The 24,415-nt window shown below is 36.9% G+C and overlaps 1 protein-coding gene and 1 long non-coding RNA gene across 3 annotated transcripts; one reads left to right on the top strand and one right to left on the bottom strand.

Moving 5' to 3' along the window:
- Window positions 1-530: 530 nt before the first annotated feature.
- On the top strand, window positions 531-3,587 carry s1pr4 (sphingosine-1-phosphate receptor 4). 2 transcript variants are annotated; one of them, XM_007246206.4, is made up of 2 exons: window positions 531-625; window positions 1,931-3,587. In XM_007246206.4, the coding sequence occupies exon 2, from the start codon at window positions 2,089-2,091 to the stop codon at window positions 3,301-3,303; it is 1,215 nt and encodes a 404-aa protein (XP_007246268.3). In that variant the 5' UTR covers window positions 531-625; window positions 1,931-2,088; the 3' UTR covers window positions 3,304-3,587. The 2 variants fall into 2 exon arrangements, with proteins under 2 accessions (XP_007246268.3, XP_007246269.3); XM_007246207.4 differs by lacking the exon at window positions 531-625 and adding an exon at window positions 1,115-1,197.
- An 8,888-nt stretch (window positions 3,588-12,475) lies between these two features.
- On the bottom strand, window positions 12,476-23,632 carry LOC111192532 (uncharacterized). The gene is made up of 2 exons (XR_002649978.2): window positions 23,475-23,632; window positions 12,476-15,370 (listed from the first exon to the last, which is right to left on the bottom strand). It is a non-coding gene; the product is annotated as an uncharacterized LOC111192532 (long non-coding RNA).
- Between the last annotated feature and the right edge of the window lie 783 nt (window positions 23,633-24,415).

Genomic DNA, 24,415 nt, shown 5'->3' on the forward strand with positions numbered 1-24,415 from the left:
CAAGGTGTGTCCACTAATTAGCATCTTGTAATTACAAGCAATCTTGTAATCAGTCAGTGGGTCTATATAGAAGGCTATAGGTACCGTAGTCACTGTGCTGTTTGAGAGGTGCAGAAGTCTCATCGACAGTTATTGTTTGTATATTCATATCATATAAATGAATATATAAATTCCACTATTACATAGACATATATAGACATATATATAGTCAAGCATAACATTATGACCATCTCCTTGTTTCAATACCAATTATCAATTTTTTTTATAGGATTAATTTGTAGGTCTATTGATTATCCTTTTTTCATCCTGTTCTTCAATAGTTACACATTTGTTTGTATATACTGATTAAAGCTATTACAAGTATATTTATGCTGTGACATCCTGTGGCCATGCAGGACATGACACACACATGCATTCCTGGAACACTGTCACAACTCGACAAAAAAGTGTAGAAAGTGTGTTAAAGCTACTTAGCGCTCACATTTTTAGCTCAGCAGACCTTTCTCCATTGGGTGTGTCAATATTTGCTGCAAGATACCGTAAGCTTACTTCCTTGTCAGTGTCAGGGTCACACACACACACACAGGATGGATGGCTACACACACTCCAGCATCAGCAGCAAGAGGTACGTCAGCCTGCAGCACACGCATGCTCCTAAATCCCTACTGACTCACTTTACTAATGCTATTTGTATTGTTATTTTTTGTCTTGTATATAATCATTTTAAAATGTGGAAGATGATTGAAATGATTTACAATATTTTTGTAAAGTTCACAAAAATGTAATTTAAGTTATTTTTTTTTGTTTATTGTTGTTCTCATTTTCTCATAATATTTTTGCACAGTTGTTGTTTTTTGTATGCAATGTGTGACTGAACTATTATAATAATTATAATAATCTAAATATCATGATAGCTGGACAAAAACAATATTCACTTTTGAAATGAATAATTGAAATACAAATAAAATTTAATTTTTATAATGAGTTTTTTTTGCTGAGTTGAAGTTTGGGCATTTAAACATGGCATGTTCTGCAAAACACATGTAAGCCTTTTAAACGTGCTGATAGTAGTAGTAGAGGAAGCCCCACCTTAACCACAAGTGTAGTAGTGAAACCAGAGATATTTAAATGTGCTACTCCACATATAACATGCCACCAATCTAGCCAGGCCACAAACACAGCTGACCAAGTGTTAAGGTTTGTGCCTTTATTTGTTTTACAATTGTTTTTGCCACATTTGAATTTAATCTTTATTTAGAAATAATTATTTCATTATTTTAGTTAGTGTTTATTTAAGTACCTTTACAAGTAGATATACATTACTGCCAGTAACTACCATGGGGTTTTGTGTATCCAATACTAATGATTCAATAACCGCTATGGATTATTATGTATCCACTTTTAATTATTCAGTAAATGCTATGGATAATGAAGTCTCCAATATCAGCTAGTTAATAACTGCTATGGATTACTAAATATCCACTATGCATAGATTAGGTAACCAGTACAAATTATTCAATAACTGCTCATCCACTATGAATTATTCATAGTATTATTATTATGTATTATATATTATGTATTATTATATACCCACTATGAATTATTCGGTTACTATTATTGGTTGTTAAATAACTCATATTACTAATATTTTACAAACAATGAATTATTTAATGTCTACTATAGATTGTTAAGAATCCACTTTAAATTATTCAGTATCTACTATAAATTATTCAATAACAACAATTTACTATTATGTATCCACTACATACACATTATTTGGCCTCAGATATGAAATACTCAGTATCTATTTTGAATTTTTCAGGCCTTTAACAGTTGAATGGATAAAGACCACATATTTGCAATGCTACTATTCAAAGTGCATGCTATCACAATGCAACGCTAACATGTTAAAATGTTTTTCTTGTATTAGGGTGCTCTAAGAGGGGGTGAATCTGCAGGAAATATCTGACTCCATTAGCAGACAGGAGTGAGAGACTTTGATTGCCTGACCAACTCTGAGACAGAGTCAATTCAGTGAGATTCAAATTGCTCCTCCAGTCCACAACGACCACCACCACAGAGTTACCAATGGAGTTCCTGCACAGCCTCAGCTCTCCCACCTCCTGCCCTTCCATCTACAGCCGCAACAACATCAGCATCATCCTGGAGCACTACAACTTCACGGGCAAGCTCCAGCACCGAAAACCCTCCAGCAGTGGGGTCAGTCCACTGGCGGCCATCTTGCTTTGCTTTAGCATCTTCATCATCCTGGAGAACCTGATGGTGCTGTTGGCTGTGCTATTCTGCACACGGCAGCGCCACCGCTGGGTGTTCATCTGCATTGCCAACATTGCGCTTAGTGACTTGCTAACTGGAGCAGCCTACGTGGTCAACATCTGCTTGTCTGGTGCTCGGACCTTCAGCCTGAGTCCGTTTCTTTGGCTCTTCAGGGAGGGGCTTCTGTTTGTAGCTTTAGCCGCCTCCATCTTTAGCCTTTTGCTTATAGCCGTAGAACGCTATACCACCATGATGAAGCCGATGCACCAGAAGTCGTCCAGGAAGACTTACCGTGTTTACCTGATGGTGGTGCTGTGCTGGCTAGCAGCATTTGTTATCGGCTTCCTGCCTCTTCTGGGCTGGAACTGTGTGTGTGACCTTGGCAGCTGCTCTACGCTCCTGCCGCTCTACTCTAAAAGGTACATCCTGTTTGCTTTAATCATTTTCTTTGTTATCCTCCTGACCATCGGTGCGCTCTATTTCTCCATCTACTGGCACGTCCGCAGCAGCACCAACTCAAACTCCATCCGAAGCCGAAAGCGTTCTCTTCGGCTACTCAAAGCGGTCATATCCATTGTTGGTATTTTCATCATCTGCTGGGGGCCTCTGTTTATTCTCCTTTTGATGGACTACTACTGCCACTCACGCCGCTGCAGCGCCCTCTTCAATCCGCACTGGGTAATATCCCTAGCCGTGCTCAACTCAGCCATGAACCCCCTCATTTACTCTCTTGGCAGCCTGGAGCTGCGCAAGGCCATCGCCAGCCTGCTGTGCTGCTGCTGCCTGAAGGTGGGCATCCTTGACCCCAAGAACTTCATGTCTAAAGAGACGTCCAGTACGTCTGGGAGTCGCCCAAGTAGCCTCCGAAACAGCTTCAACAAAGTGAGGAACCTGAGCACGCAGCAAAGTCCTCTGCAAAGTCCCCTGCAAAGTCCCCTGCAAAGTCCTCTGCAAAGTCCAAAGAAAATAAGCAAGAAAACCAGACTGAGCTCCACCACGTCATGCCTGTCAGCATCCAGCAGTTAGACCACACGGGGGAAGGTGTGGGCCTACGCTGCCACAGGACAAACACCTCTCATTTCCACCCAACAGCCCACAAACACACACACACACACACACACGTGGTCATGAACCATCTTTAGCGCTCTTCAGGAGAACGACCAGTATGACCTATTCTAAGTCCTTCATTTAAGCAAACTGTGCAACTATACAAATACACACAGTGCCAGGAAGGCTGCTCTTCTAAGTGTGTCTATCTAGTTACAATAACAATATATTACTCACTTTTCTAAAAAAAAAAAAAAAAGAAAGTATATAAAAAAAGAAAGTATAAAAGAAAATATATAAACAGGATGGTTTTTATTATCCTTTTATTAACAAAGAGCAGTTTGGGCACAAAGGTTTTCTGTCATTTTTTTCACACAGTCTCTGTTTATTTTCTGAATTTATCTTAGCAGGTGTGCATTCTACACCACACAGACAATCACACAAACAAGATTACTGTTACATTGTGGATATTGAGTAAATAATAGTAGTGATTACATAATTCAGAATGGATGCTAAATAATCATTAATAATAACTTGTGGTAGAAATGTGTGTGTGCATGAATGCGTGTGTGTGTGATTATCTGTGTGTGTGTGTGTGCGTGATTGTCTGTGTGGTGTATTTGCTCATCGCTGCACTGAAAGATTGTTACCAAAACCTTGATGAATCATTTCACAGAGGGAGGAAACCTCTTTATATTACAGTGATTTTCACTGATTGCTTTACAGTATTGGTGTAAAAGTTAGCTAGTTAAGCAGCTTATTTTATGTGAAACCTCTTAGTGTGAAAGTCAATATACAAATACATTATATAAATACATTTAGAGCACTTATATTGATCCATTAGTCATAAAATATTGATACAATGTAAAAAACAAATGTTATATTTACATTCTGTCAGAAACTGAGAAACCACAAGTTTTTGCAGGATAGTGACAATATGAATAAATGAATAGTCTGGCTTATCTGATCATTTTCTGTTTCAGAACTGTAAGCTGATGTGCAATGATGAAATGTTGTATTATTATTATTCAATGCCTGTGTATTATGAATGGTGTGAATTATTTTGTGTTAAGATTAAATAAATAAAGATATATATATTAATGGAACATTTGTTTACACTTGTCTGATTGTGAGGACACATTCTGGTGTTCATGCTTTATCAGTCTTCATCATAGGCCACAAGAGGGAGTTTTACACACATCTTACACACAAATACATTACTATGTGTTTTCATTTCTTCGTTACTACCCTCCCTCTTCAATTATTCTTCCCATTTTATGTTACATGTCTCTCAAAACTATTTAGTTGCACTTAAAAAAAACAATAACAGACTAATTACTTGTCATGTACCCGCTGTTATACATGCATTACAAAAGTACAACTTGTGCAATTACTCACGTATCAGTGTCATATCTTACACAAGCTGTAAGAGGAAAAGCAGCAGCAGTTCATTTAAATGCAGTTATACCATCTTATTACACATGTATAAACACATAATAGGGAATATATACTTTAATATTACTTTATATCAGGCTAAAAATGTAAAAAGTCAGTAAAAAAAACTGATCTGAACTTCTTATTCAAAAATTCTGTTCCACATTAAATTAGTCATTACTTAATACTAGATTATTTAAGTAAAAATATTTAGAATTAAACAATATAATTTATATGCTTTACATTCCAAAGTCTGTTTTTAAAAAATAATAATGATAAATAATATGAATGTAATAATAAATATAATGCATTTTTGTATATTTTTAAACATAAAATAACTAAATAATGAATCACAGTCTCTGATAAAACAAATTTCAAAGGGTGAAAAAATAACTTGGTGGTGGAAAAATACCCCAGTCTAACATCCAATAAAGTCTCATCTCTACGGTCTGTGCCCATGATAAAGTTTGTTTCTCTTAGTTCTCTAGCACCACTAATCGAAGGGTGTTCCGGCCTTAAAGCTCAAAGCATCATCTACTCCCACAAACACTTTTACTGATGGCATGATCTTAACCATAATCACTTTTTTCAGTACAAGACAAATTGATGTATATATTTCACCTCATATTTCCTCACCCATAATCCTCCACTTGTCTGCTGTAGTCGTTCTGCTTGAACGCCCAAATACAATGGAAAGACCTTTAACATAATGAGCATGAGTTCACCTGTAGCGCAGAGCAGACATAACATTTACAGGAGAATAACTCCACAGATAATTTGTCATCCTTTACCTTCCAAGACCCCGTGTTATATACATCAGACACCAGGCCCAGTCTGAGGGATCATTAAGCTCATAGAGCAGCAGCAGGGGTGGCAGATGTTTGGCATTGGCTGCCGTAAACCGGCATAAATGTACCATATAGAAGTCCATCTTAAGGTAAACACTGCAGATGTGTGTGTACATATAACTGCTACAGTATATGGTATTAAAGTATACTGTATTGGCCCCTAGTGTATCCAGTGCTGATGCAAAACTTAGTATATTCTGTGATCTACTGGTGGAACTGAACAAATCCATGCAGCGTCTGCAGTTCACAGAGATGATCAGCACTTTTTAATGTTTTGTGCAAAGTTATATCGATAAATTATGAATATTTTAATGATTCATACCAACAATTGTAGAAAATTAGATTCTGTGGATCTATTTAGTACTATAGAAACAAAGACAAATTTGTCTGTAACTCAGAGTCAGTCAGTGCAAAGTTAGTCAGTCTGAATCAGTCTGCCATTTATTACAATGTGATTATTGGTTGCTAATTGCCAGACAAAAGTTGACAAGTTGACAAAAACTCAGCTACTCCATGTAATACAAGCGGCCTGTTTAGCAATGGCTCTTAATCACTTCATTAGTAGGTCTAACTCTGCATTCTTATGATATAACAAAATAACATAAACTGATTTCTGATTCTGTAGGTGAAATAAAAAATGTGCCAATATTAGCACAGGAAAAACTAACTGCTGCAATTAGACCATGGATATGAAAAGACAGTTTAAAAGACAAAATTAGACAGAAAAGAAAATTAAAAGAAAATCAATTTGGCTAATTTGTCATTAAAACATAAGAATGGTATGGGTGGTAATGGTATGGGTGGATCTAAACACCATACTGCAACCAGCCAATAGATGTGCTAGACCTGTGGTAGCTTTATGTTTGAAAGTTCATGCATATTTATGTGCATATTAATTGGTAGGGGCTTCACTGAGTAGCTTTATTACATTAATAATTGTTTTTGTTACTAAAAAAAATATATATAGCCAAGCTTTCACTTTTTTGGATTTTGGACATCTATGGAATAGATATTATTTCTTTAAACTGGATCAAAAAAAAATATATGGGTATTATGTATATTACAATGATATTTGTGTGGAAAATGCAACAGTTACGACTCTAATAATAACTGAAGGGATATTCCTCGGGTCATCCCCAAACCCCTTGAGCTTTATCAGCACATGCTGTTGTTCTTGCCCCTTGGGGGTTTTCAGTGTGTATTTAATTTTTTTTCTTCATTTATAGCTTAAGATAATGTCTAATAAATTATTATAAACCTCTTACTGTAACGCTGTGTGAAGGACTGGACGAGGAGAGCGGACGCTAACGCAAGTATCATTTATTAAAGGACAGAAAACAAAACATAAATCAAACAGAAACAAGAGACTAACTAACAAGCAGGATTTAACACAGCCGTGACAGACGTATACACGCACAAGAACCGACAGAAACACTAATGACAAAGATCCTTAAATATACACACAAGGCGGGAAGGAGAACAGGTAACACCTGGGGACTGACTAATGAGGGGCGGAGCTACAAATGGACACAGGTGAGTGGAAAAACACTGACAGAACACAGGGGCACGGGTCACGTGGGACAACACAGGCACGAGGACAGACAGGAAACAGGGCCAGGCGTGACACTTACTGACTGACCAGACCACAATACACAGCTTACAAAGCAAAGAATGAAAACAGTAGACGGATGACCATCAGTGTCACATTATTCATATAAAACCCAATGATTGTCATGTTCATCTTCAGGTTTCAAAATGTGCACAAAGGGAAGACCCCTAATATCAAGTGAAATTAGCTCAACTTGCTTTTGACCGTCAAATCAGTAATTCCAATACAGAAATAGAATATGGGGTACACTAAATGTTGGTTTGTGAAAACCCCTTCAGAGGAATGTACTCAGCTTCTCTTAGTTGCACCTGTTGCTGATACAGATGTGCAAATGCACACATACATATCTATTCCCTGTACAGAAGTATTGCCAATAGATCAGGACTTTCTGGAGTGGAAAAACATTAACTTGTAGTTTGGGAGTTAAGGAATTGAGGATGATCCTGAATACATTCAAATCCTCACAGCAAAGCTTAAAAAAATTCCTTTTTAAACACTCTTAATTTCAGAAGCAGCAATGAAAGAGCAGAAGCTCCAATACTTTTACCTATACTGTGAACCTTTGGTTCTTCTAAGACATATTTAGTGTATAAAGTTCTTTAGTTTTGCACTTTAGTTTTCACACATTTGCTTCAAACCATGTGAAAGATGTTAATTAATCTCTTACAGACTTTCTTATATACACTGTATAATATACATTATACAGTATTTACATTGGTCCGTTCATCAAGAAATTTTGGCTCAGTGTAAGGGACATTTCGTCTGTTCAAATTATGTAGTAAACTAAAAATCGACAAAAAGGGAGATAAGTGTTTTTCATTTCAAATATTCAAATATTTGTGAACACTCAATGAATGAATGCACCCACTGCTGATACAGATGTGCAAGCGCACACACAGCTTTTCACTGTATAGAATTATAGAATAGAATAGATAATAGGTAAAGTATGGGCCATGCCTAATGCTAAGCTTGGGCTAGAGGGGTATATACTGTAAATCCTCCAGCAATAAGTAGTGGAGATCTGTTATTAATTTCTGTTATTAAACATTCTTACTGATTCTTCTTGAAGCGGTTTTTATAAGGTTAAAATGCTACATAGTGTAGCTTTAATATTTGCTTTTTGTTTCATTATGCCGGCCTCCTCTCCCTGTGCCATTTCTTTGAAACCAAATCAAGGTCACCCTAGACAGCAAACATGTCCTGACATTTCAACTGGTGCAATTTAAAAGCATTAAATGGTAACATGAAAGATCTTTTGTCAATGAATCGAGTATCATTTAATCTTTTTAAATGAAATATAATTCTGCACCAACCCTGTAATTCACACAGAAACACACCCAACAAGTAGAGACTGAATGGCAGCTCCCTGTGTTGAGGTGCTGGAATGTGTTCAGAGCTTACAGACGCTTCACCACACACCTGCCCGCTGAACGCCTGCAGGCAAAGCTCAGTAATTACGATGAGGGCACAGCCGTGTCTGCACGCAAGCACCATTAACCCTTTACCCTTCTACTGAGGGCTAGATATAAAGCTGGGTATTCCATCAATTATGCACTAAATTCATAAGACTAATGTATCTTACAGTGTAGCTACAATGGGCTTGAGTTGAGTGTGTTGACTTGTGTGTTGCTAATTGCCCCTACATACAGTACAATGTGTAGATTTTCTGTTTCTCATGCTGCATTAATTGATTGATTAAAATATGGTAGTCACCATATTGAGTGCATGCCACTGCTGGTCCACCATCAGACTATCATTCTGAATGTTTCCAGGTCTTGGGATTGATCTGTGTTTAACCAAATTTAACAGTCCAAAAAGTGTCTGTAGACCATATATGCAACTCAGTTATAAATATATTCAATATTTTGTGTAATAACCATTTGTACCCATTACAGATCATTGTTCACATATGATAAAAATCTAAATCAATCACTATAAATAAAATTAGTAATTTTACATTTACATGCTCATTACACTAATTAAGGTCAACTAAAGAAAGCCTAAAGCAGAAATCTCGTGTGAAATGAACTTGGGGTGGAGTGAAACATGATAATGAGTACTAACTTTTGTCGAATAGTCTTCTTGATAACTGATGCCTCAGAGTTTCAGGGCCAATTTAAGAAGCAAACGTCAGAAAAAACTCTGTCTGCCATGCTGTCTGCAGTCTTAATCTCTCAGCTTGCTTTCAAGTCTGATAGTGACATCATACCTGTTTAAAAAAATGATAGCATAGACCCAGCCTTGACTTGTTCCGTTGATTTGCATATATCAAATTCGTAAAGTATGCAAATCCGAGGATTAAGGTGTCAGTGTGGTTTTAAACTAAAAAGTAAATGGTGATAATTTCTAACGCATTAGTAATTATAGTGTACTCATGAATCTACTGGCATTATGCCTAATGTCAGATGTGAGAGGTGTATAAAACTACAGTGGAACTGTGTTCTCTGAAATGATAGTGCTCCAAACAGTAATTTTGAGTTGAGGATATGGTGGGGTGGTGAACAATCTACATCCTGACCTCATTTTGCTGAATGCAATCAAATTTACTCCTACAAAGCAGATGAAACACATGCATTATGTGTAATATATTAATGTAGTGTATATCATATTTAAAAGTTCCCCCTTTAGTGACCTGGGCATGTGTATACGCCCTTGATGCAGCAAAGTTTCCATCCAGCTTTGTTGCTTTATTGCACAGCTGGTTTTGCCCAACTTAAACCAGTTATAAAGCCCTGTCCAACACACACACACACACACACACACACACACACACACACACACACACACACACACACACACACACACACACACACACATACACACACACACATACAAACACACATAGTGCTCTGGCCTGGACCATTGACAGACTTGAATGCAGGACTACAAAATGAATACCAAATATGAAGAGTCCACTTGCCAATCTTTGAGCCAGGGATAAAGAGACATGGTCAGGAAACTGAAATAAAAGACATTTAAATGAATGTCCTCATCCCACGACCCTCCCATCAGCCGTCCTCTTACACCCTGTAACTGTTTCACTACCTTTATATTTTAGGTTTCATTTATGTAGATTACAACCACAGTGATAATGAATGTATAAAATGAGTAGTATGATGACTGGAAGATCAGGAGAATTCCAATTGAACAACAGTGTTAAGAAGACAACACAACTATATGGTTTAGTGGTGTAGGGGGACATATAATATAATGCATAATATCCAACTTCCAAATAAAAAGGTGAATGGTTGAATGTGCTAAATTTATCACTCATCCAAATATCTAAGTCCCTGCTCTTACCATATTGTGGAAGGTAATCCAACACCTGAATATCCTTATCCCTAGAAATGGTGGGTCGCTTTTAGTTAATTAGCTTTTAGTCTAACGCCTTACTTGACAGACTCACAAAGAACCTGCTTCACCAAAACTTACCCTCCACAAAATGGTAAGAGCCAGATGCCTTCATTACTTCTTTGAAAGACAGTGGATATAGGTAATATGGTGTCCCACAACACTGAGCTCGAAAACCAGTTAGCTTAGCCCTAAATAGCTTTAAATAATGTTAATTAGCCTGATGAAATGTTGTGTTAGCATATGTAGCTACTTTACGATCAGAGTTTACTGCTGAAGCTACATCACACTATTTGAAAAAAAAGGATATGAAATAACAGCAAATTTGATTACAAACACAGAGAGTACAAACTTCTCAATATGTGCGTGTCGGAATAAGGCGGATAACATTCTAGCTTACATACAGGATCTAAAGGGCAAAGTAAATAGTAACGTTACATTTTGGAAATATTTCAATGCGATATTGTGACTATAGTAAGGTGTTGAAAATAAATTGTCATAAACCTTTAAAAAACAGTTCAACAGAAAATGGCCAGTGATGCTGGCTTTCAGAAAGGGTGTCCTCCACATATAAAGCATGAAAGCTAAAGTTAGAACCTGACCTGATGAGTGGAGATCTATGTGCACCTGATGACTGCCATTTTTCACTCGGGTAAATGGAGGTGACAAAGTGCCCTAAAATAAGGCGCTCACCATCATTCATCCTCCCTGTCTGTAACACCCAGCTGCTGACACACAGCCATTGCTTACAACGAGTAACAAAGGGTTCTTTTAATTTAATATTAATTCATGAAAGAAGTGGAGGGATACTGTGAAAAATAGCATATTCTATACTTTATGTCCGTTCAGATTTTGTAATTCAATACAAAACTGAAACCATTACTTTCAAATACCAAAACCACTATGATAATTTTAGACATCTAAAGGTTAAGTACAATATAAGGTAATATCATGTGACACCCGGTGAAGGATCAAATATCCCCAAAAAGCTGCATGAACTGTGGCCTTGCTTGTGGTGCAATAGAAAATATATGTACACAGTACAGAGTTTATTAGCATGCAGCAAGTTCCACATAACCCAGCCTTCCCTTCCAGTGGCTGACCTATTCATATTTAATCAAGGCCATATATGTTTTATATTCACAGATGGTGACGTGAAGGGAGCTGAAGACTGTGCTGGATGGTGGATGTGGTGGTACAGCCATAAAATGAAAAGTTACTCTACAGTTCTTGGCTTGAAAATACAGTTCTAGGAAAAACTTTCAGTTGGTAGATGATTGTTACATGTTTTACTGCTAATACTGCTGCTATTAATATTACTACTACTGCTAATATTATTATGATAAATGTAACTTAATGTAATCCTAGGTTTATAATTCAATTATAAATCCTAATGCAGAAACAGTAGCCTGGTCGTGTGGAGTCCCACAGGGTTCTATTTTAGGGCCAATGATGCTGATATCAATTATGATACTAATTAGGTAGGTAATGAAGGTGGCATGTGGGCTTACATACAGGGTCTAAGGGGTTAATTACCGCTTTAAAGAAACAAAAAAATTATATATATTGGAAATGTTCCATTGAGATACCTTATCAGAAACTGCCCAGGACTGTGTGACTTTCAGAACAGAAATCATTTACATATAAAGGGGGAAAGTTAATACAACTACTTCTACTACTAATAATAACACTACTACTACCACTACCACAACTTCTACTACTACTACTACTACTAGTGCAACTATTACCAGGGCTGCTGCTACTACTACTAATACTGAAATGCTTTACAAACAAGGGATACAATTAAACAATAATTTAAAAAAGGTTCTGACTACAAGCAAATTAAACAGAAAATTAGTGCCATTAATTAAAATAAACTAAGAGCATAAAAATAATATAAAAAGCCAAATAGAAAAACAAAGGTAAATTTTTATTACAAATGTATAAAATGTTTTTTAAACGTATGAATCCTACCAGAATTACAACATTTGCAAAAGAGATTTACAGAAGATCAGCAAATCATGAAATAAATGAGCTACCAATCAAATTAACTTAATCACTGACCCCAAATTTGAAACATGCCTTGGCTGATCAACTGCAATAAATGAAAAATCTTATTCACTTAATTTCCTGTCAGAGCATTTCTTTAAACACAAGTAAAATCACTAAAAGAAAACAAGAACAGAGAAACATATCTCTAAGTAATTGTGCAATGAATTATCTACACAACTGTGTTTAAATAATAGAGAAAAATTCACATAAATACTTTTCCCAAAAATATGGAGCTGCCTGCATGAAGTCCTTCAATAGGACGCCTCAGGTGTCAGGCTGGGTGGTTGATGTGATGTTATAGCCTGGACTCCTGTTCCTGCTGAGCTGAGCCAGCTCTCTTTGGATACACTGATACCAGCTTAGCAGGCACCGAAGGCCTGGGCCCTATAAAACCAGGACTGATATGCCCTCTGTCACAATCCCCTCCCATTCAGCCTACCACAGTTTAATTCCACCCATTACCACATTGTTAGGGAGTTATTTTTAAAGAAGGTGCATTACAGGACAGCCAATCAGATCATACATCTTAAAGGTCTACATGGACTGGCTAAGGAAAGGTTTAAATCTGCCACAAGTGGATAAGTAGCTGAAAAAGGGCCAAAGGCGAATGTGGCTGAGACTGAAAAAAAGCTAAAGAAGTAGCAAGCTAGCATAATGCTAATTTCTGTTATTTATTATAATTTGTAAGAATGTATTCCCTTTTTATAGAAATAGAAGTTCCTTCTATTTATTTATTTATTTATATATTTATAAATCTAGACCAAATTAAACCAGTTGAATTGGAGCAAACACACAAAGGTAAAGAAAAAAACTAAAATGTGAAACATTAGCTTCCCAATTGGTTTTTGCCAGTTTCTGTTAATGGTGGTTTGACCTATTGGCCACTCCAGGTCAGTGGGCACAGTGAGAGGCCTGTATAAACTTGTACTATTATTTCAAGCCAAAACTGCTCTTTAGGGAAGGTCAATAGGAGATCAGTGTGCCATAACTAGTTTGACATTTCCAAAGTATTCTGTCCTTCTTTATAAAAAAAAAAAACCTTCTGCACACTTCTCCACCTCCTCACACCACAAACTCTCTATCAGTGTTCCACCCTCAGGCTTCACGGGAGTAGTGCTGTGATTATCCGGTAAAGAGCTTTTCTTCATCATCCAGTCAATTCTTTCACTGCAGACGCTGAACTTAGCCACTGTGAACAGAACATTGAAGGGACCAGTGCTCACCAATTAGCTAAGCTCTGAGCCTTTAGCAAGTGACAGTCTGGGCTGGAGCGACAACAAAGCGTATGAGGTGGAGACAGATAGTGGACTGCCTAGCAGACTGTAGACTGAACTCTCTTTATGTGGGACATTTAAGCGTGGTTCAGTGTAGGGGTGCATCCCAATTCTGTATTTTACTGAAGAAATATTCATAGGATAGCAAAATGTAAGCTGCTAATGAAGTGTTAATACAGAGAACACTTTACAAATGCTCACACCTGTATGTTATAAGTGTTATCTTGTTACGTTGTAAACTAGTCAACATGCTCATGACAAGTCACATGAATTACTGTAGTTGAAGTGAGGCCTTATAGTGGTTGCTAGGTGTGCCAGGGCATTTAACATTCCTTTTTTAAACCAAAATATACAGGGCATACATTTAAAAAGACATTACCACCCATGGTAGACACTGCAGTTGGTGGTAATAATCATGACCGGTGGGGTCTGGCTTGCTCTTTAGCGTGTATAAGACATGGGAAAATGTTATGATGATACTCGCTCTTGTATCCTAAAACAAAAACAAACTAGAAGTACTAGTTAATGCACAATGCGGATGCACCCTAGGGCTTACACAAAATAAAAGTCATGAAAGTCAATAAAACCATGGGTTAGCTCAAGCTATGTTGGCCTGTATTCAAAATTCGCCGAGCTCTTAAATGTCCAATCTTAGCCTAGGCTGAAAAAATCCTCAAATAGGAATCCCGAAAGCAAAAATGTCCCACATCAGGCTATTTCACCCCATGTAGCATGCAACTGATATGAATGAATGGCTTCTAGAGTGACATAGACAGTTTATGAATCATAACGTGTGGTTTTCATAGTTAGCATGCAAATAACAACCCACTGAGCACAATGTAAGCTCGTTGCGAGCCAGAAGAGCTTTGTGGCCAGCTATACTTTCCCTCAACTTGCTATTCCAGTAAGTCATTATCTATTCATACATAATATTTCCAAAGACGTGACTCACTGTTTGTGTGTTTGTTGAGTTCGAAAAACATACCGAGGAGCGGCACTGAAATTAACTGGATGCCTGAGAGGTTGCGCAAACAAGGCCAGAACGCTCTTTAATTTAGAGCAGCACTCGTGCAAAAAACGTGCAAAGAACACTTGCACAGCATCAAAGGCATCTCGGACATCCAGCGGCGCACAGCTAATGTCAGCAATATCTCTTTAAGGCCCGGTTGTATTCGCAGCAGTGTGAACCCATTGACACCTTTCACTGACAAAGCCCTGTTCTTCTGTCCACAGCTATGAGGTATCAGAGGATGAGTCATGGGAGAAGGTGTGTCCGCGTGCAGGTGGAGTGAGTTGCCCTCGAGCACCTGGAGAGCAGTGCAGGGGTGGAAATCCCTGGCAATGTGATTTTTATTTCTGTTTGTCCACCAAATCACGGTGCCAGGAACCCTCCCCACCACAGCCAGCCTGACAAAGAGGCCTCGGCTCCAGTATCCCACCAGCTGCAACTCAGATGCTCCCTGGAGGCTGCCCTTGCCCTGCAGGCAGAAAGAGAGAAAGAGAGAGAGAGAAAGAAAGAGGAGATGGTAAGCTTTCAGAAAGCCAGGCAGCATTCTACAGTTTATCGCCCAGAGCAGCCCACCCCTGTAGGTTATGTCTGGAAGTGAAAGTTTGTGAGCAAGCCAAAGCAAACCAAGCCCTTTAGCTCTGCAGGCTTATTATTATTATTTAGTTATTATTTATGAGAGTTATTGTTTGTTATAGGCCTCACATGATTGGCTACGTGGCTTTCAATGAGTGCTAATATTTCCCAGTACTGGCACTCTCACTCTAGCTCTCCCTCTTGCTCTCAGAGATTTTAAAATCTATACAGGTGTAACTCCAGCTTGTACACCTGTAACCTAGCAATAACCCACATAATGTAAATATGTTTTCTTGCTAAACAGTTAACAGTGCAATAATGCCTCCAAAGGTAATGATAAATATTAATAGTAAAACTGTGGCTGTAGATACTATACACACACCTGTGTTCAATGGCTACAGCCAAAGCATTCAAATCACTTGTGTAGGGCACTGTGGGGCAGCCACTATGGGTTACTTATTTATTTCAATAATAGTGCTGACTATTAAAGCAACAATTAATTAGTGTTAATTAAGGTCAATATGATATATATGCATTCAGCAGATCACTCCCATTGCTACCAGAAACATGCAGCAATGCAGCAATTTTCTTATGGTAACATAAAATAAGGAAAAAACACATATATAGTGAAAAACATTTTAAAGGAAACATTTAATATAGAAACCCCAAAGTCCCCCACATTTCCTGCAGTGTAAAACAGTCTGTTCATATGGCTGTTTGGATCATATGAAATTTACAGAACATCACAGAGCAAATTTTAGATGAAGCAATAGAAACCATTACGTTGCATACTTCTGTAGTGTACAGCCTGTCAGATTGACTGTATGGATCAAATGAATTTTATAGAACATTATAGATCCACTCTAAACTCTAATAATTATATCACCACCTACACATCCTGTTGAATAGTATATTGTCCATGACTTCACTTATTTAAGGAACATTTCAGATCATTTATGTTTTTAAGTAAAGCAGTACATAGCTTAACCCATGAGTATTCTGTTATTAAGCTAAACCTGTAGCTGTGTAAGATGCTCTGTGCTCACTATTATTACACACTGTATTCTGTGTTACACTATCTTACATGCCTCTTTACCAGTCCTTCAACGTCTGATCCCATCAAGATCTGGATCTAAAGGTTCCGAATTACGGTCTGATGGAAGATGGCATGCTTAAACTTGGCATACTTGAGCTTGGAATGCAATTATCTGTGCCTGGATATGAATGTTCTTGTTTGGTGAATGCACATGAAGTGGATGAAGAACTTTGGTGGAGATTAAACAGCAGATGTGTCCAGTCGAGTCGGAGCGCGAGGCCACAGATGTTCGCTCCAGACCTGTCGGTTGAGGTTTTTTTTAGTAGAATAACACAGCTCTTGTTTGGAAAGGCTTGGACAGTGTGAATAGCTACCGGACTAATGTGCTCCCAGAAGCTTATTTTAGGGGCTGAGGAAGCTGAATGGAACATTGATGTTTTTGTCCTTGTCTCCAGTGTAACTTCATCAATAGTACAAAAAATATTTTTTTTAACAGGCCTGAGTGATCGATTAGACTTGGCCATTTAGAAGCAGGGCAGAATAAACAGGGCAAAAGTAGTCGAATTCCAAATTCGTTTTCTTTTTTTTTTTTTTTTTTCATGCTGTAGAAAATGTCCTGTATTATTGTTGCTATCCTCCACTGGAAAATTCCTGGGCCACCCTCGCAGTAGCCTTATAAAGGCTTGATTGTGTTGGGCTGCAGAGTCTGAACAGTCTGAATCTTTCAGAAAAGAGGAGCTCCTGTGAGGTTATTCAGTAAATTAAGACCATCTGAATGTATGTGCTTATGTGCTGTATGTTGTTGATGCTCATAATTTACTTAATTTAAACATGTATATAAATGCAAATAGGTGTTAATGGGTTTAAATATTTAAAATGTTATGATACAGTATGGGTCAATATGAGGTAGAGTCAGCTGGAATAATTTTCTTAGAATTTTGAAGGAGTTCCTGGAAGTAGTGAACTAAAGTTGCTGCTTTTTCTTCAGGCTTTGCTCCATCTCATCCCAAACCATGATTAAAATTAATCTAAAATGTAGAAAATAAATTAAATAAAGAAATACAGAAATACTGGTACTGTATATGTTTTCTTAAAACTTTTAAACGTTTTTTTTTTTTTAATCATTTTAAGTATTCATTTAGATATCTTTATAAAAATGTCATCCTACATAAATGTGTCCAATAATTCCCTATCCAGCCTGTCATTATGGAATAACCTCACCCCGTTCAGTGACCTATTACAACAGTGACAACACACCATTTTATTTTAAACTGACTGCTCAGGATTTGTTTAGTAATTAATAATACTGAATTAACTTCATATTCCTGATATTGTCTCCATATTTAGCCTGTTGTGGTCTATCTTAATTTATCATTGAAACAGAAAAAGGTTACCCGGTACAATTTGAATACAATTTAAGTCAAGCATGTTCAAATGTTCAAACAAGTGGAAATAAAAAATGATTAAGACTGAAAATAGGAATTCTCTTTAATTTGAAGTCTTACAAACATGCTGATAAATAGTCATAAGGATATATATATATATTTCAGCGTGCATGAGAGCCCTTGCATTGCACAGTGTAGACACATCATGTCAGTCTCAGTAGGGAAGCCTGAATAATATATGGTCTAAATTCAAACGAGAGCTGGTTTTATTGCAACTTTCCACTGACCAGCAACGTCCGCACATTTCCGTTAGATGATTAACAGTAGTGCTACAGTATTAGAGTGGAGAGTTATGTCTGTGCCTGTTATTTTACACAGTGGCAGGGAACTGCTACTTTTGGTCAGCATTCATCAGGAAATGACTGGGATGGCTGAGTATTCCTAAAACACAGAACAGAACTGCAGAATTTCCCCCAGAGAATAAAATCAATGTTAAAGCTTCAGTTAACATCCCTGTCCCTCACTCCACTGAGAATCAGCAACACACACTATTCAGACAACTTTGGGGTTAGACGTACATTAAATCAGTGCAAAACATAAAATATGATTTTGAGAAGTGAAAGCCGTAGTAAAAATGCTGTTCAACAGTCAAGAGACCAATTTTCTTGAGCTAAGCTTTGAACAGTCTTGGCTCACTTTTACTCTGTCTACTGTTCTTTTATACCACAGTAAAACTACAGAGAATTTTTTGTTCTGTATTTAGATGTTTTCTATTCTCCTCAGTCTGAACTCTTTACAAGCCTCATTAATCAATCAATATTTTTTTCCACAGATCTGATTTGACCACATTTATTTGTATTTCTGATTAAGGAACACATATGGAAGTGATTCAAATCAGATTTAAAGTGTTTACACAGCTCTGAAAAATCGTTTTGTTAAATCACTTCCCATTTGTTCACAATATAGACAGATACAGATTACTTATATTTGGGAATTTGGACTACAATTATCTATAGAAAAAAATCTAAATTGATAATTAATTAGGCTTTTAATGTGACCATAGTCTTAAAGGGTGAATTACTGAATTGAAAACATCTAAATACAAATTAAATCAAGTTTAAACCTAGCCTAATACATATCTGTAATATTTAGACATGGATGTTTAAACTTGCAACAGGGTTGGATTTTCCTCTTAGCACAACTTAAAGAGTTGTTAAATGGGTTAGTGGGCATTACATGAAGCACTCTCTCCATAATTTAAGATTGTTTTAAAACCATAAAGCTGTTGAGAAACTGAGCTGGGGTCAGCTGAATGTTCTGCATCTGATTACACTTACTTTCAGCAGTTAATGTACTGCTGTATTACAGGAAATCTTAGAAACATTGTTTTGTACAAATCCACATATAGTGCATAACTGTGAAGCCAATCAGAGCAGAGTTCATATACATAAATTAGTCTTAAAGACACAGAATCAAAAACAGCCTAAGCATATTGTAAGGGATACAGAGAGACGTGTTGAAATTAGCTTTTTTAAGGCAGGTGTTGGTGCATCATAATTGAAAAAGTCTGGGGAGACTGTAAAGAGGTGTACAAAGCCTTAACAAAGAGAGAACAGACTAGACTACAATAGATTAGGTGCACATTAAAAAATAAAACAAATTAAGTAAATAAACACTTAAAAATTCCAGCATCTGCTTTGCATCCTCGGTGCACTTACATTGGGCAAGACTATGCAAAGAAGAATGGATGGTACTTTGTATATCATTTATAAGCAAAGCAATGCAGAACTGCAGAATACATACTCTATAGCCTGTATTTACATTTAGTCTATTTTAGATTTCTAGAATTACAACTAAAGACATGTTATGTCCTACATAAATTTGTAACTATAGGCATCGACAACAGGGAGCACACTACGTCCTATGCCACCCTTAAACCTGAAGAAGAGGGGCAGTACCCTACCCCCAAGAACAAGAAAAGCCTGGGAAGTAAAATTGCTATAATAGAAGACACAAAAATAGATGACCTCTATTGGCTAAAGCTAAACTTACTTAAATTGAATGGGTTGCACGATTAATGTATCATCTTTAAAATTAGTAAACACCACAAATTAAATCAATGAATGAAATTAAATTAATAATAAATTACAAATATTTCTATATAATTCCTGCTCTTTCTCCTCAATTGTCATTTGATTAGATACTAATATGTTCAAACCCCTCCAACCAAGGTTTGTCCATTAAGATAAATTATATAAAATGTATGGTATATAAAATAGAGCCAGGCTAAATGCAGGTTTCTGTTCCAACCAAGCAGAAGCAGAACAGCTCTCCACTGATCAAAAAGAGCAATCACACTGTGAATTTAATGTCTAGTGTGAATGACCCATTTGCAGGTAAGACTGGTGACCCCTGTATAAGTCTATGAATTTAGTTATGAGCACATGACTTTCAGTGTTTTTCTATACAGGAGTATACCTCTACTAAGTGGTAGAGGTAGATGGGTGTAGACTACTCTGCACTCCTCTGGATTAAAAACACTTACGGTACATCCAGGCCAATCTACTTCCTCACTGTGATGCTCTAGCACCACAGACCTAATGCCCTCCATGGCAAATGGCACTACAGAGCCACACACTTACAATATCACTCTGCCGGACGGACGAGGCCGAGCTCCAGTGTGCTGCTGAGCGCTAAAAGGTCAGGAGAGATGGGCTCTGAGACGGATGAGATAATGCTCACGCTCTGTGGCTTTAGATGTGGGAGGCAAAGCGATCTATGTTTGAAATGTCAGCTCTCGCTCCTACACACATCACTACGGTACAGCATTAAAAGGTTACAACCGCTGTTCGTTCACCTGGCCGTAGTGGGGTGGACACTGCTAACGTGATCTACGTCCCTGCAGGACTTGTACAAAACCATGAAAGGTCACATGTCTGCAGATGGCTGTTCAGGGAACCATCAAATCAGTGTTTTGACAATTCTCATATTCATCACCCACCAATATCAATGATTTTGTGGAGTTATTGATCTATTGTTGACATTTTAATCCAAACCTACAGATTTTAGCCATGATTTCCACCAAGAGAGAAATCAAGTGTGTTACATTTTAGAGTTTTGGTAGGCACAGTGAAGTATCAGTGGTCTATGTCAAATGAACATGCTACTTTCTATTAAATAATCAAAGAAAAAATTAAGTAAAACAAATAAGGATGATTAATCACCTTCCTTGGTGCCATTTGACACAGTGATACAGTTCCAGCCAATATAATGTGATATAGATGAATGAAACAGCTCTGCTTGGAACATTTGGCCCATGCAGATGTTCCGATCTTCAGAACTTCATAACTTTTATTACAGAGCAACATATTTGAGCTATTAATGTAAAATATTCATGTTTTTGAGAGTAGTTACTCTTTTTAAAAAATCTCCTGAAAATAACCTCATGCACGTGTGATCTTTTAATATAATTGTTTTTTAATTGTTTGGTTTTACCATATCATCTAGTAATACACTTTTACAAGTGAAATTGCAGTGTGGTGCTAATAACAGTGTGTTTGCTGATTCTTTTTTGGCAAATACAGTGTTTAAAAAGTAGTTTGGAAAGGCAAAGGAAAGTTAATGCATTTTGTTTTGTTCAGGTTATAATTTTGCACTAAAGATTCTGGTATGGTATACATCTGAAATGAAGTCCATTTTCTCCTCAGTTAAAATTAATCTGAATTGTATACTGAATTAAAAATACTTTTTTAGCTAAGATAAATGGTTGTGATAAATGTAGATTAATTAAATCACAGTGCATGTTATTTCTAAATCAATTGACAGCACTAATTTAAAGTTCTGCTTTATTTTGAATGAGGCATAAAAATAAGTTACGCAAATCACCTTCTGCAAACCAATGTTTGTAGTTTGTTAACAGTAGGCCATTTTGCCAAGCAAAGATTATACAATGAACAGCACAGTCATATTTAAAAATCTAATTACAGCTGCATTAAAACAGATATGTAAATGATGTGATTATTTAATGTTAATGGATAACCTAATACAAATAAATTTTAATTGAAAAGTAGGTAATTACAACAATTAAAATACAGGTAGTAGATTGCAACCTGAACGTGTTCTAAAGTCTTCCAGTGGTTTGCAGGTTGTGGTAAACTCTGTGAGTTCATTCTTAGGTCATCCACTGCTGTGGTTTCAGAGGTTTTGCCAGGTTGTTTCTAAGTGTATTCTCACCAGTGCATGCTTCCTTTTAGACAATAGGAAAACAATTGATTTTGGCATGCCTAGTGTTTTGGCATGGCTTCTTATTGATTTATTTTGAATCTGTAGCGTCATCATGGCCGGCTTTACTGGCAGTGACTCCTCTTTGGCCTCCATGCTCAGAAACAGCAACAGACTGCAGGCAATTTTAGATTTATCTGGAAGAAACTCCAGACCAGACCTTTTGTTATCGGTCTTGTGCATGACCTAATGATGCAGTGGCTCATATCTGTCTGAGAAACAGCTGAGGAGCCAATTATCTAATTACTTATAATCTTCAGGGGCACCATGTATGATAAAAGGAAATATAGACATAAGTAGCCTCAAATTAAAGCTGACATTTTGTCCTTAACCTCAAAGACATTGTATCCTTTCAAATCTAATTTGCTGGAGTTAGAGCCAAATTACAAAAATGAGGTTATTGTCCAAATGGATTTATAGACTTCACTGTATAATGACAGAAATGATTAGTAGCCTCATTTTCAACATGCCATATTTTCTAAGACTGACTCAATTAAACAATTCATGTAATGAACTAAAGAAGCTTAAAGAATTCAAAGAACCCTTGAAATCTAGTTTAGGTGTGTAAGGCCAGTCTAAATGGCCTAGTAGAAGCTGGTCTGTTCTCACGCTGTGCATGTGTGAGCTTGAATTAGAGGTACAGACAAGAGCTTTGGTGTTGAGTTGTTTATAGTCAGCTTGTAAAAGTAAAAATGTGGCAGTTTGTCCTGAAAAGCCGACTCTGTAACTTTACAAGTAATTCAGATGATGTGTACCACTGCTATGGACTGTCCTTACTGAAAAAGGGGTAAAAATTTGAGCATGTAAATTAAATCATGAAAATGCTTCATGTAATTAAAAACACATGGATCAGCTTTTCACAGAGATTTCATCTGAATTTCACAGAGATCACACTGGCATGCCTTTCAGGGAACAAGATAAACAATTGCTTATACCTTATATATTGTATCTAGACTGACTGTGTAGGGGTGTGAAAACATGATAAATGATAAATTAACTTTACGGTATATTATAATTATCAAGACAATTATAATGAGGTAAGTATAAGCTCGTTTTTAGACAGAAAAAAATCTAAATTAAATTACTTGGCACTTCCAGTAATGGGTAAAGTGGAAACATGTATACTATATCACAGTCAAAATTACAAAACAAAACATTAAAACAGTTTCGACAATTAAACCTTGATTACTTGATGAACATAATTATTATATCAACTTTTCATAACTTTTTGCATGAGCATTAACGTTCTTAGTAATTTTTACAATGTACTGAGAAAGAAATAGATATTACTAGCTTACCATGCTGAGTAATGAATCCCTGATTTATTTTATTGATGTATGTGGGAAGAGAAGTCCAAGCATCCTGTTCCATGTTTTCCAGCAGCTTCCCAACGAAGTGGTAAGTCTGAGGTAAACACAGTAACTGAATCCTGAAGTTTGATCAAAAAAATTCTTAATTCTGAATTCTAATGTAAAATCAACTGTTAAAGACAACTAAGCTACCACTACCACTGCAGAGAGTTAAAAACAACCTGAGTTCTGAGGTCTGAGTTCAATATCACTTAGGTCTAAATGCAGTCTAATTGCTAAACACACTAAAGCCTGAATTAAAGAAAGTTTGAAATAAAGACAGCAAAAGGCTAAGGTAAAAAGAACAACATAGAAACACACCAGTGAAGTTAAAGCAATCTTAAGTCTTAGAAAAAAATACTATCTGACATCTAACATAAAGAAAGCAAAAGACTGTCTGCAGTCTGAGACAAAACAATAAGAAATCTGTGATAAAGACATCCTGAGGTCTGATCTAAAACATCCTGAAGTAATAACAATCTGAAGTTTGGGCTAAGCAACAGCCTTAGGTATGACAAAAAACAGTCTGGATTCTGAGATTAAAACAACCTGAAAATTAAGGTAAGAACTGCTTGATATTCTGCATAGTCCTCCTAAACTTTGAGGTAAAAACAGCCTGAAATTTGAGGTAAGAACTGCTTTAGATTCTGTATAGTCATCCTAAACTCTGAGGTAAAAACAGCCTGAAGTCTGATGCAAAGACAGCCTGAATTAGGAGGTAAAACAGCCTGCAGTCTGATGATAAAGCAGCTGGAGGATTCTTCAGTACACCAAACAAGTTCCCTCTCAGATCTGTAGCCGTAGTCTGCATGAATGATTCTCCAAACTGAGATTTGTTGTCCAGAAGAGTTGTTGCAATAGGGAGCAGAGAGAGAGGGAGGTAGAGAGAG

Source organism: Astyanax mexicanus, chromosome 16 (assembly GCF_023375975.1).
Source record: "Astyanax mexicanus isolate ESR-SI-001 chromosome 16, AstMex3_surface, whole genome shotgun sequence".
Taxonomy (NCBI): Eukaryota; Metazoa; Chordata; class Actinopteri; order Characiformes; family Acestrorhamphidae; genus Astyanax; species Astyanax mexicanus.

What these genes read in the sequence shown, in the direction of transcription:
- s1pr4 (XM_007246206.4), top strand. Translation starts at nt 2,089, where the DNA reads ATGGAGTTCCTGCACAGCCTCAGCTCTCCCACCTCCTGCCCTTCCATC.